Consider the following 14,364-nt stretch of genomic DNA (forward strand, 5'->3'; position numbering starts at 1 on the left):
TGTCGGAAAAGTACAAAGGTAATTTGAGACTGGCCTGAACGAATTGTTCTTTTAGATAATTTAAGAGACTTTGACTAAATATTACATTATTCACATCCTAAATTCAGTGGGCAAATGCAAAGGCGCCTGGTATAGTTAGTATACAATGTAATAAATAGTCCCCAGAGCAGTATTGCAAAAAACTTTGTTTTCTTACATACCAGAAATTATTTTGCTCTAAATCAGCTTGTTATAGTGTGAAAGTCGCAAATTTGAATCGCACTGCCCTTGTATACGAAGTGAAAATATGTGTCTTCTAAGTACCTAAACATCCATTGAAACTAACTTTAAGAATTATGGAACATGGCAGAACAATTGAAGATCGTTGTTTTTTCGGCAATTCCCTTTTTTTTACCAACTATTCCATTATTCACTTTAATTATTTACCAATGATTTTTCTCCGTGTTATAACCTGTCTTCTTTGCTGAAGTCAAGAAGCAAGTTTCAATTAATATTCATTCAAACGATCGACATTGCTCTGCAGGGTCCTAGCTTTTTTCCGAAACAGTTATTCGACCCCCTCACTCGTCGAACGTACAAGTTATTTTGTAATGTTACGCTTATGTTAATCTTAGAACGATCGAGTGAACGAACAGCTACTGACAAGCTCGTCAACGAAGAGTACAAAGGTCACCTCAAACACTTGAGTCGGAAAATATGAAAACGCGACAGAAGGTCCTATGGATCGCCGTCGAATAACTTTTCGAATGGATTTATATTCCTTACTTTCTGACTTTCGGGGGATCAGTTTATTAGTAAGTTATTCAGTTAGTATTGGAGTGCAATAATCATGAAATTCGATTGAAATTCAGTGTTTATTCAGTTCAAGTTTGTGTGATGAAATTTGCCACTTCAAACGAGCTTTTCTGTTATTCATTGGCTTATTTAATAATAACCCACTTATAATCGGAACTAACTATAATAGTAACAACACAAGTGTGTGACAGTATAATTTCTAATTATAATAAAGTAGTAAAAGTCGGTTTGTAAATACATTTTTTTCGATTCTCAGAAAATTATCAAAATGTTAAACAGGGTACTTTGATACACTCTGGTTATTGTTTGCAAAATAGTAGGAATATTAGGAATTACACGTTAAAAGGTAAGATAATATCCAATGTGGGCTGAACTGTGTGACACGTAGCACCGTACTGTTGAAACCACATCTCGTTGTTGATAATTATCGACCTTCAGTACTTGCTGTCGTTTTCGTTGTTCACGCACCAATTCATCCAGACAAGAGCCTCATCGCCGAAGATGATTTTTCGATGAATATCAGGGTCGGTGTTAGGAATCACACGTTAAAAGGTAAGACTTCGTTAGTCCCTAGCTCACACAAGTTTCTCAACTTCTGAGAGTTGTCGTTCGTATGGGAGCGACAGCTGATTAACGAAAAAACAGGTTTTTTCTAAACAGTATGTTGATATACGACTATATATTGATACATGTTGATCAAATATTCTCATGAAGATTTTGGGTTGTATGTAGTCAAAAATAATGATATATTACATAACATTCTATATTTGATATATTTTTGAGAACATTTGAGTCATATATCATATATCTATTGTTTGAAATGGATAAAATTGTCTAAGCGAATGCACTTATTCAGTTCTCTGATTTCCTGAAGCAACTTGAGAACATCTCAGCTTGAATACATATATTTCGCAAAAGAAAACCAGCAGTCCACTGGAGAGACCAATTCCTAAAAAACAAAAAACAACAAGAAAATGAGATAAGTTCAGAACAACTTTTTCAGAGTAAACTTTTGCATCAGGATACTTGTCTTCTCTAATCAACCCGTGTTGTTTGAAGATTAACACCGACATGTCAAACTTCTCTAAAAACGGTGAATGTTTTTGTAGATGAAAAACCAGTACTCCGGAAATCAAATTCTCATTGAGTATTTCGTACGTTGGGTCGCCATTTTTTTTCTTTAGTCTGTTCATGAGAAATTCTGCGAACTCTTTGGATACCAAAAAGGCGGTACTGGTGTCCCTACTTTCTATAAATTTTCTTGCGTCTACCAGTTCCATTTTGATATATCTCGATTCTAGTCTGAGAATTTCAGATAAGTCTTCACTAGCAGCAAAAAAAGGATGCAAATTGAGCTTCAACGTGCTCGATCTCAAATCATCCAAGTTCTTCACTCCTTTTTCGTAATTAGGCTTGAGATATGACCCAAGAAGTGAGGATTGGAAAGCAGCACCCAGTATCAGGCTACACCATACCCAAACAAAAAATAGCCATTTTATTTTGATATGAAACACTTCGGATGATGTCGAAACATTCAACAAATTTGACCATAAAGCCAAATAATATTCGGAGAGTTTTTGCATGGTGTACAGTTTACCGAAAAAAACAAAGATGACTGGAAGGATATTTATGACTATTATTAACCAAATCCATATGCAGTTATCGAAAATGTAAAACATATTCATGTAAGGAGGTATTTTCGATGGTTTCGGTACCATGATTATTTTTTGTACCATGTCGTAAGGGTAACTGTAGTCAACATTAATATAGTAGTATACCTGCAAAATAGAAAATTTTAAATGGTTAAATTTCACACGACTTATCAGACATTCAAAATAAAATATTTAGTAAAATATGTTTTTAACAAAATTTATATTTTGTCTTTCTGAACATTCTACTGCCTCCTAGATGCCTACAAAAATCAAAAATAAAGGAGAAAATAATTGGAGCGAGTGACAGTTTTGAGTGATATGTTAAGCACTGATACTTGTTAAAAAAATATATTTTGAATTATTCACATATTCCCAGTCATAGGAATCTTGTTTGAATTGAAATGAGTATATTTTTAGGAGAGATCAATTTTTGGGAAAAAACGTTTTGGCTGGTAATTTCTTTATCTTTATATAAAAAATGTGGGAGTTCATTGTGAAATATATTGTATTCTTTTTTTGGAAATTTGACACATTTTTTTATATAAAGATGGAGAAGTAGAAAACTGAAACCTTTCTTTCCCAAATGTAAAAGATAACTAGAAGAAAATTGCTACTTATTAATGTTTCATGATTACTGTCTTTTGAACAATGCTAATACGTGAAAGTAATTTTGGGTCATAGAATTTGAATTGATTTTCAATATTCCATACATAGTGATTGAAAATAAAATGTTATGGATATGAATCCTAACCTCAAAATATCGAAACACTTCCAATTGATATCAAGTTTGTTAGACATCAATTTCTTGTTTTACAAAAATAAGGATGAAAAAATCACTTACATTAAGAATCCTCAAAAGAAATATATCAACCTCGTTATTCAGTAGTGCTTCAATGGATTCATTTACAGATGGTTTTTCAATTAGATGTGCACTTGCTTTCAATGTGTAAACGAGAAGTCGGTATATTTGAATTTCGCTACCGGTAAATTCTCCATTTTCCTTAACTGTGTAGGGTATTTGGTCATTGATTGAAGCTCGCAAGGGATTTCCGTTGAGATTTTTCATTTTATCGGGAAAGTGTCTTTCACAGAACAATTGAGATCTTGGAATACGAATTTTGGGACTTTTTTCATAAGCATTATATGTATGCACTTGATATCTTGTAGTTACTGATATAACAACGAAATTAATCATTTTTGTAGACCAGATGCTCGGTAGGATAGAGGTCAGTGTGTTGATATCGACTACTTCAGATGTGATGACAAAGTATGCCTTGGTCCTTGAATTCCAGAGTGAATTTTCGAAAAGTTTCATCGTATGGTTCATCAGTTCCTCAACAGAAGGAACAAAAACAAAAAAATGTTGAATTTTAAATAACATATTTTTGTCGATAACTACATTTCCTTGAGAAACTATTAGTGAACTACAGTCCTTATTGTACTTCACAAAAGCAGTTTCAATTTCTTTCGAGATGGTTGATCTCTGTATGAACATGCAGCTTGACTCTCTAGTAAAGTTACATGTTTTAAGCTTCGTCAAATACCTTTCGAATTCGATTTCGACTCTATTGAGACGAGTTGTTATGATCAATCCGCTGGAAACATTCAAGAACATTATAATCCACACAAAATTTTTCAAAGGTGTTGCTGACAACATTGTCAAACCGTAATGATGATCAAGAGTTGATGTTAATGTCTTTCTAGGGTATCGGTGAAAATTTAATGAAGACTACGGAAAATTCATTTCATTGAAATCAGAAATGCCATCATTGAAATGGACGCATTACTGTAATTGACCCACACATTTATAATGAAACGAAAGCAAATCTTAAGTGCCGCTGGTCATCAGACTGAAGCTGTCATCAGATTGAAATATTCCATTACGTTGGATTAATAAAGAGACAAAACTAAACTTAATACGACCCAGGCTTTCAAAAAATATGAAATAAATCAAAATATGAAATAAATTATATACCCAAGCAAGTGAGTACCCTGTAACCAGTATCCTAAAAATTGTGATAAATGAAGCTATGAGAAATGCATGTGAGAATTAAAACTGAAAACCTGATTCAATTTATTTAGTTAAAATGATCAGTGACAAACCTTTCAGGATACTCTGCGCAAGGTGAAGGATTTGGAGAGAATTATAAATTCTCAAGAATAAAAAGAATTGTTTTCCACTCAGTAATCCGTTTTGAAAACTAGTTGTCCATTATAATAGTCTGCTAGATCATTTAGCTAGGATAACTTCGTTACAAACGATTCATTCTATTCCTGAAATCTGAAATCAAATGAAAAATACTTTAGATTTCACGAATCTCCACAAGAAAACTAAAGGTTTCACATCACGTGATCTAGCAGGCCATTCTGAGACATCACTCCAGCTTGTGATCCAGCAACTCTCGAACCAGTCTGCCCCATTTTGCTGACATGTAAAATTACTTAGTTGAAAACTATCCTGTTTATTTCATGAATTAACATCCCCGGCATTGAATATTATTTCAGGTACTTCGTGAACAAACGGTTCAACAGTAGGTATGTTAAATTATTCCCAGGAAGGACTAGGGTCTTTCATTAGGGGCTTTCTGGCGCATAAATCAGGCTGAATTTGACCGATGGCATTGGGACCACTGTCCCAATGCATGCTGTGTGGCATGAACTGTGTGACACGTAGCACCGTACTGTTGAAACCACATCTCGTTGTTGATAGTTATCGACCTTCAGTACTCGCTGTTGACAGTACCTAATGGCCTAATGGCCTGACGTCGTTTTCGTTGTTCACGCACCAATTCATCTAGACAAGAGCCTCATCGCCTAAGATGAATTTTCGATGAATATCAGAGTCGGTGTTAGGAATCACACGTTAAAAGGTAACACCTTGTTAGTCCTTAGCTCGCACAAGTTTCTCAACTTTTAAGAGTTGTCGTTCGTATGGGGGCGACAGCTGATTGACGGAAAAACAGATTTTAAACAGATTTTTTTTTAAACAGAACAGTTTCCAACAGCTCCAGAGCCCATTCAGCGAACTCACGTCGTTTTCTATGGTCGTTTACCTTCAGTTCATGGGTCAGTAGTACTCTCGGTAGAACGATTATGGCGGCCGTAAAATGAGCTGAGCGCGCGGTATGTTGCCCGAACATCATCAACAGTGATTTGAATGAAGCTACTAAAATCGAGAAAGGTTAATGCAGTCAAGCTGCTGGAAAATAATTCCATAATAGGTGGTTCCACGTATGTTTCGCTTGCGTTTACGCAGTTATTTTCATCAATCAAGTACTTTTCTTGGTTTTTCACATTTCAATCAGGATGACAAGCATTTTGTCTTCAGTCGAGGACCGCCTGCCCGGTACTGACGATGCCCAATAGGCTGAAGCAGTTGTCTACCGGTGGCTTTTAAATTGGAATCAATATGGGAATGATATATATATATATATATATATATATATATATATATATATATATATATATATATATATATATATATATATACAATCGATCGCTTCAAAAACACTTCACTAACTTTCTTCGAAAGCTTCTGATAATTCATCTTCCATATTCTCCGTTTCACTATCACTGTCGTCATTTAAATCAATAATGAATTTATTTCCACCATTGATATGGAAGTGTCCAATCTCCATATAGTCTTTTTCAACTAAAATTACTTTGTAATCCTTTCCTGCCAGTCTTCTTCGGTAATATTAGATACTTCTTCTTTAACTAGCTCTATCACCTTCTTATCTAATTTTGGAAAATCATTTTGACGCCTGATGCTTTATTTGCATTTTCCCAAAATCAACTCGAAGGGATTGAAAACACAAAAATAGGGGGGAAGTCTCAATATGGTGTCTCCATACTTTTCAGCAATATTCTGAAGGGCATACACTTTTTCAAATGGTTTTGCCTGTAAAACTTCAAGTAGTTGGTTTTTGGTATAGTTATCTTCAAAATTCAAATTGTTATTCATTAAAAAATTTTGTATTTCATCTTTCCTCGAATTTTTATTCGGTACTTTGATGAGCTGTCGCGAATGATAGGAAGCTTTGTCAAGAACTATGTCACTATTCGCATTCAAATTCGCATTTCAAACTATTCCTCAAAAATATTAGCTTCCATGTTCTTATGATAGTCAACATTGCAGTCTTCAAGTTTTTTTTCACATAATTTCAAAGAATTCGGAACCCATCCTTCACATCATCTGCAATGCACAATGATTATTCGCGATCATTTGTTTGCAGGCAAGATAGGCGTACACATTCTCGAACCATCAGTCCACCCTTTCGTAACTGTGTCGTGAGTGTCATACCAAGTTTCGTCCAAATAGAAAATTTGTCGTTGTTTTTGTTTACATTTAGTTATTTGTTCTAAGTATTTGTTACGCAATTCCAATATTCTTCTGCTTTCCATAACTGCTTGACGTTTGTTTATTATTTTATTTGTTTGTTTATTTGTTTATTGTTATTACATTCTAGTTTTTTTATCCAATTATCCACGTTATGGCCGGAAGTATTCAATTTCTTCCTTATGATTTCAATTGTAGGAATCTCATTGCTTTTGTAACAGTCGTATATTGTTTTTTTAATGATTTTACTAGATGAACATCTAAAGGTTTTAGTAATCCCGCATCAAATCGCGTCTTGCGTTCATAAGGTTTGTTTGTGACTATTATACGTACAGTTGAGAATAGTGTCTTCCCTTGAAACCAAACTTGATATGTAGATTCTTATATACCTACATTGAAACATACCTACTCTCTGTGTCTCAATATTCAAATGCATCCGAATCTTATTCACTGGTATCTCTTTTTCGCATTGTTCACCAGCGCTATTGGAATCACTACACAGGAAAAAGTATGCGTTGTTATCACACTCGTTATTAGTACTTGTCAAAGGACTCCACATTCTATACAAATAACAAAAATTTTAAGTAATTATAACTTCACCAATATCGAATTTCAACACTCAAATCGCGATCAGTTCCTGAACTGAACATTGACAACATGACTCTTCTAACCATTCTCACATTCTATTGGCCACCGTAACATGACTTCAAATTTAATTTTATGACTCTTCAACCAATTACAAAACTCGGTTAGTAAAAATTATTCAATACGAACCGCCAATTCTTCAGTCCACGTGGACTAATTCATTGCGGCATTATTCCTTTGTATTGGTTTTTTTGGCCTTAGAGTTCGCCGAAGCTTTAAGAATTACTATATATCGGTTACTTCGACTATACCTGTTATTTGTTATATCAATGGTTGAAGTAAGAATTTTTCAATTAATAAACGTGATTGTGAAACAAATAAACTTTTTTATTTAAAATATAACCTGTATAATGCAAAATAATGATGATTATTCTTGCTAAAAAGTTCTCTGGAACGAATATGTATAATGTATTGTATTATACATATTAATGTATGTATTACATTGAAATACGTAATTAAGAGGGCGGCAAAATTGTCTTCCGCCCCGGGCAGCCGATATCTACGCTACGCCACTGTCTTAAGGATAACCCAAAATAACAATTTTTTATCCTCGATAAATAATGGCTTATTTACGAAGCGATTTTAAGCAATACAGCATTAATCCTTATCCAATTGAGTACCTTAAATACTTTGTGCATTCAATATCTGTGAAATCTGTTTTTCTGTTAACCAGCTGTCGCACCCCTACGAACAAAAACCCTCAGAAGTCGAAACTTGTTCGAGCTGACTGTTCTTATACAATTTCATATTTTCGCAAAGAAATAAAATTGATTTGATTTCAATTAAGGACTAACGAGGTCTTACCTTTTTACGTGTGATTCCTAACACGGGTTGGACGGTAGCAATTGAAAATGGATCGTTCAGCCTTCGGCTTGAACCACCGACAAACCCAGCAGTCGATTTGAGTGAGTGAAAAAGCACCTACGTCGAACCGACCGACCAATATAGATCAATATGGCCCTTAACAGCGGCCGGTACCAACGCAGTTGCGGCGGTACCGGCCGGCGAGACGACGGTGCGTGCCTATAAATAGCGCAACGAAAGGTGCCCTTCGTCCTACAGCACTTTATGATTAGCAGCGATCACGCGGATTCATATGTAGATATATTTAGTATCAGCATTAAAACCGTGCAGAGCCGGGGCGGTTCGCTAGTCATCAATAAGACATAGATTGTACATTTTTTTAAAGGAATTTTTACTACTTACTGCAATAGACAACGTTACATAGACATCTTACATTGGATAATGAATTTAGATTACAGTGGCACATCAATAAAAAATTATTGTATTTCATCAAATACAATATTGAGGAAGAAACAAAAACTTGCCAGCAGAAAAGTTTCATCGCAATTTCCCTCTCGATATAAGCTGGAGGTTAGGTACTTACTTGATCATTTTTAAAATTCATGCTTGGAATTTCATTTCTTTTCTGAAGATATTCTTTAAGAAGTTCCTGGATAGCAAACATTTAAAAAGATTAAAATTTTTGTGAACAATCGAATATCTTATAAAAGGAAAAACATGAATCGTGATTTTTTTTCAAATATTCCGATTGTTTTTTCTTATTGGTAAACGTTGCATAAATATGTTTTTTTCTAAATCTTCATTTATTGTTTAAAACATTGTTATAGACAAATGCATTTTTCACGGCATATTCTTGTTGAAAATCAATCAAAGGTTCCATACGTCAAGAGTCCATTGCTATGGATGTTGCTGACATGGAGAAATAATTACAATTTTTTTCCGGAATTCTGATAATAGCAATTAAATAAAAGACTGCTTCATGTAAATACAATTTATTCATCCCATCAACAATGTCTTTACAAATATGTTTGTAAATCACAACAATTCTCATCTGATCAAAACAAAAAAATCACAAATATAATTACAATTACAAATTACCTTAAAATACTGGAATGCTTTCTCAGTCAGTAAAATACAAAAACAACTTTTCTATTCAGATAAACAAACCTATTCACAGCTCACAAATTTTAAAGAGACTACAATAGCCACTTTTGCCATTGTTTAGCTTAGTGGGTGCAATAACAAAAACTTTATCAACAAACTAAACTATATCTCAGAATACCATACTTTATATCTTGATACCATGCAAAATGGCTCATCTGGCATCATATCATACGCCCAATTCCAGGACTGCATAATGAAAAATTCTATGACCAGTCCTGCAATTTCTTCGTTAATCACAAACTCTGGATTACGCTTCACGCATTTCCATCACATTCAACGGATCCATTCAACTTGGCAACTCAATGACAGGTCTGGGAAATTCTTCAAGAGTACACTCATAGAAATCTGCCAGAATCTGTTCTGTTGGAGACATTGGAATATCTTCTTCTGGAGTGACTGGCATGCTGGGATCTTTGGTTATCAAAACACAGTTGCACCCAGAAATGCTTCCTTTGGTTTGCTCTCCGCAGTAGGAATCCAATTTTTCGCTACTGTCAACCTGTAACAAAGAGAAAATATTATTTGTGATGATGTTCTAGAAAAAAATGGCTGAAAACTCATTGATTTTCACACACGATGTTAATGATGGGAATTGAATACAGAAAACCTTGAGATATACGTAGGCTACCAAACTGTTAAGACAAAATGTACGATATTCAGAATTTGAAATCAGAATTTGATGAAAATCTGAGTTTAGAATAGGAATTTAACAATAAGAAAGACAAAATGAATGATATTCCGAATTTGAAATCGGAATTTGATGAAAATCAGAGTTTAAAATAGAAATTTAACAATAAGCCGAATTTAAAATCGGAATTTAACGATATTCCAAAATTGAGGAATACAATGATATATAATATTTTTGTCAAATTCTGACTGACTATATACTCGGAATTTTTATGAAATTTCCTATATTATGTAAGTATGGTAGGTAATCTATAACCTGACATTATAAACGATTTTAATATGCTATTTCATCGTCGACTAAATGAGAATAGAACACATAATTCAGCCTGAATATATTTCAGTTTTTTATTAAAGAACTATCTATGAAGTATCAAATGTTTGTTTTTAATTCTTTGCCAATTCAGTTGTTTGATGAACAACGCGTGATTTGTCAAACTTACTCATTCAACATTCATAATCATTGCATTATTTTATTAGTCGGCGATAAAAAAATTTAATTACACTAAATCAAGCTAATCTTCCCCTTGTTAGGAAACATTATTGTCACCGAACGATAAAAACGCCGGTACTGGGAAAATACATAAATCGATAAGGAAACAAGATAATGAAATTCCGTGAAAAAAAAAACATGCCGCTCCAACTCTATCAAGCGTACAATGGAAAACTTGAAACTGTCTAAAATAATCAATGGCAACTTTCCAGTTATAATTTTCATCAAGGTCGTTATAAACCTTTGAAAAACGTATACAAATTTATAGTTTAGTTTAGTTTAGTCACAGTTGGTAATTTACCATATACGTCAATGGTAAATTATCGCAATGCCACCATGGATTTTCCAGTGAATTCCAAGTGAAAGCAGTTATTTATTGCTTGTATGAATCAAGGTTTTGACCTGAATAAGTGGCTGAGATGCAGTTCAAGCAGACATGACACTATCAAGAGAGCAAACAACAGAGTACGTCATATTTGTTTCAACTCACAAACTATCAGCTGTCTCAAGTGCTCTTGAAGCGGCAATGAATGATTGCAAAATTTAATTCAATTATGGAATGTCAAACAATGATGAGGCAATTTCAAAGCATGTAACAAAATTAGTTCTCAGTATTCATCAAAAATTGACAAAACGTGAATAACTGCATCATGAAACTACGACGGTGATAATAAAGAATGTAAATATTCCAACTTATTCCATATTAGCTTCAGTTATTTGAGGTAAGGATATTTGGCTATTTCGTGATGGAAAATGTCCAGTTAATTGAAAAAATTGTGGAGGTGAAAATTCAGATTTCAGAATAGTTGAAGAAAATGAAAAGGCAATGGAATGATTTATATTAAAAACAAACTGAAAACTGATTCAAATTTCCTAAACTTAAAGATGTCATAAAAAATTTATTTTTTTTGAGACAGCAAATAAGATATTCTTTTTTTTTGGTTAAGAGCCACATCAAAAAAAGTTTCTAATTTGAAAAATTTGAAGAAAAAATCGATATAAGTAATACTATAAATCATATTCTATTAACACTTAATCTCAAATTCAACCCGAAATTCAAAGATGGAAAGAAAGCAAATGATTTCAAAACAAACTCTTTATCAAGATGGAGAAGTAAAAAACTAAAACCTTTCTTTCTCTAGGTAGAAATTCTTTACAAATTCCGAGCAACGCTCAATTTAAAGTTTAAAAATAAGATATTTTTAAGGAACGTTTCTGTTGATATGAAATAAAATTTATGTTTTGTATGCTTGACTTGTTGTAAAAAATTGTGTATTAGTCAAGAATTCGTTGATAACACCTACCTGTATAACAGGAATATAATTCTCGTAACAAAACGCTTGTAGCAATACTGTTTGGATATGGGTCGTAGCATCTCCTGGTCGAGATTGGGGAAGCACGCAAATTACAACATCCTCCGGTGATTTCTCAAGGTAAGCGATAGCCGGCAGAAGTCCAGATATCAATCTCTTTTCGACCTTTGCTCGGGTCAACATTCCGTGCACGGCACGTCCAAGTTTGCTTCTGAAAGGTAAAGAAAAACCAAAGGTCATTCCTGGTTGACACAAAACTCACACGGTGCGTTATCGAAAAGAAATGATTAGATTTTGTTTTATAATTTTGTGTTTACACAAAGTATATGATAACTAATTTATCAATGCCAATGAAAATCAATTCGCGGTTACATCATTTCTGATTGGCTTTTTAGTTTTGCTAGAAAAAAATCCTTCGTATAATTCATCTACATATTTAAGGGATGAGAGTTGATTGAGATATGCACCAAATTAACAAGTATTTACTCGAATATTATTATAATAAATGAATTAATGTATAATTGAACAAACCACAGAAAACACTACTCTGTATTCATAATGTTTTACCAACATTTCTGCACTTAATTTCTACATACCCCCCATTTTTTAATCTCCTATTTTCAATAATTAGGTATGTATATAAAAAAAATTGGTTTTGAACACTACCTACATATTTAACCCCATGATTTGGCTCCAGTTGGATGAAACCAGTTGCTATATACCTCTGTAGTGCTTAACAGGTATACACATATTTAAATTTATGTTTTGTTACAACCAAAACGCGAAAATACCAAATTTACAATAGTGGACTAAGAAACTGTTTGTTATAAATGAATATTGAAAGTCCTAAAAAGCCAGAATTTTGTTCAGAATTACTTAATTTACTTATAAAATTATGTAAAAAATAGATTAAATATGTAAAAAATAGATTAAATTTATAAAAAATTGATTAAATATATAAAAAAAAAGATGAGGAATATAAAGTCAACCATTGTTGACCTACAAATAATGCAATTTAAACACATTCTCACCTGTTGATCATTTTGCATTTGTCGTTGAACTTTGCCACACACATATCCGATTGATCTACGGAAATCGATGAATACACTTTCCTCAAGTATGTAAACACTTAAAACTGTTTTAGTTTCACTAACAAACTAGTTAACTCACGTTGTGTAATATGACACAATTTTATAATTTTGTTAGGCGTACAGGCAATCACTTGAACTATCGCTTGCAATTGTTTGTGACGTAAAGTTGTTGAAAACGCTTATATAGCAGAACGATTTGAGAGCGAAGTGGGGGAACGTCTGCGAAGCGGGCCTAGCCGGAATTCGAGGAATACCCCAAGCCGGGGTGGAAACCTTGCTCGCCAATGGTTAAAATTTGGAACTACGAGAGAATACAAAAAAAAACTGACCAATCTCTATAATAAAATGGATTGTAATTATTAAAGATTGATTGTATTTTTTTTAAATCGGTAGAGATAATTTGAACAGTTGAACATTTGTAATTTTTAGATTCTTAGAATTCTATTGATTGTTAATAACATCTGCACCTATTTCATTATTAATTTCATTACAACAGGGTCGATATAATTCAATATTTTGATTCTATATTTTTTATTTCTTTTCTTTAGGTTTCAAATGTGACCTTTATATTATCCTATATAACCTCTAACACTAAACAAAAATAATTGTCAACTACATTCAAATAGAATCTATACTCTATACCGTTTCAAGTTCAAGTAACAAGCTAAGAAAGGCAAATTTTGTCTGGAAGGTCCTTGACAGTTCTTTCAATAAAATTACTACATGGTATAAAACAGTATCACAATCGCGTTTGTCTGTTAGAACGTAATAAACTCAAAATTTACCAAATAGATTTTTATGCGGTTTTCACGAAGTGATTCAAGGGAAATATTAATGTGTAAATTCATGAATATTTTGTGAGGATTGCTTGAAATATGACGATGTTATACCCATCAGAAGCCGGAGCTGATGCTACTCAAGAAAATATCATAGAAACTGTTGCCTATATTCAATCCAATGTTCTAAAAATATATAATAGATTAACATAAGTAACAAAGAAAGTAATACAAATTATGAAACAACAACAAATTATGAAATTAATTGGTGCTCCGAGGCGACTTGATTGATTCCAGTGGCGCATTTGCTTTTTCAGTTTCAGGAAAATCCGGAAAAACTTGCAGCATCACATCATCTGAAATTCTTGATCTGTCAATGACCTCCCTTTCATAGAATTAAATGTAGGGAGTCTCCAGAGGCTCCAATAAATTCAATATATCGCCAGAATATTTATTGTCTATAAAAAATCCGCGGTGCGTGAAAAATTTTATGAAATTTTCCCAAATTCGAATAGAATAAAATAGAATAGAACTTTATTCGTCACTGAAGTCATTACAAAAAGGAGTACAGAATGTATAACTTATTGGACTCGCCACAAAATATGATG

General features: G+C 33.2%; 2 protein-coding genes across 2 annotated transcripts; both read right to left on the bottom strand.

Moving 5' to 3' along the window:
* Window positions 1-1,643: 1,643 nt before the first annotated feature.
* On the bottom strand, window positions 1,644-3,762 carry LOC141484924 (uncharacterized). The gene is made up of 2 exons (XM_074180628.1): window positions 3,262-3,762; window positions 1,644-2,615 (listed from the first exon to the last, which is right to left on the bottom strand). Exons 1-2 carry the CDS (start codon window positions 3,760-3,762, stop codon window positions 1,644-1,646), a joined length of 1,473 nt encoding a protein of 490 aa, XP_074036729.1.
* Window positions 3,763-9,211: 5,449 nt separating this feature from the next.
* On the bottom strand, window positions 9,212-13,147 carry Gadd45 (Growth arrest and DNA damage-inducible 45). The gene is made up of 3 exons (XM_023169194.2): window positions 12,921-13,147; window positions 11,881-12,100; window positions 9,212-9,898 (listed from the first exon to the last, which is right to left on the bottom strand). Exons 1-3 carry the CDS (start codon window positions 12,962-12,964, stop codon window positions 9,686-9,688), a joined length of 477 nt encoding a protein of 158 aa, XP_023024962.1. The 5' UTR covers window positions 12,965-13,147; the 3' UTR covers window positions 9,212-9,685.
* Window positions 13,148-14,364: the final 1,217 nt, after the last annotated feature.

The sequence above is a fragment of the Leptinotarsa decemlineata genome, unplaced genomic scaffold (genome assembly GCF_025532065.1).
Source record: "Leptinotarsa decemlineata unplaced genomic scaffold, Ldec_3_MD MMD2_tig00026299_RagTag_RagTag, whole genome shotgun sequence".
Taxonomy (NCBI): domain Eukaryota; kingdom Metazoa; phylum Arthropoda; class Insecta; order Coleoptera; family Chrysomelidae; genus Leptinotarsa; species Leptinotarsa decemlineata.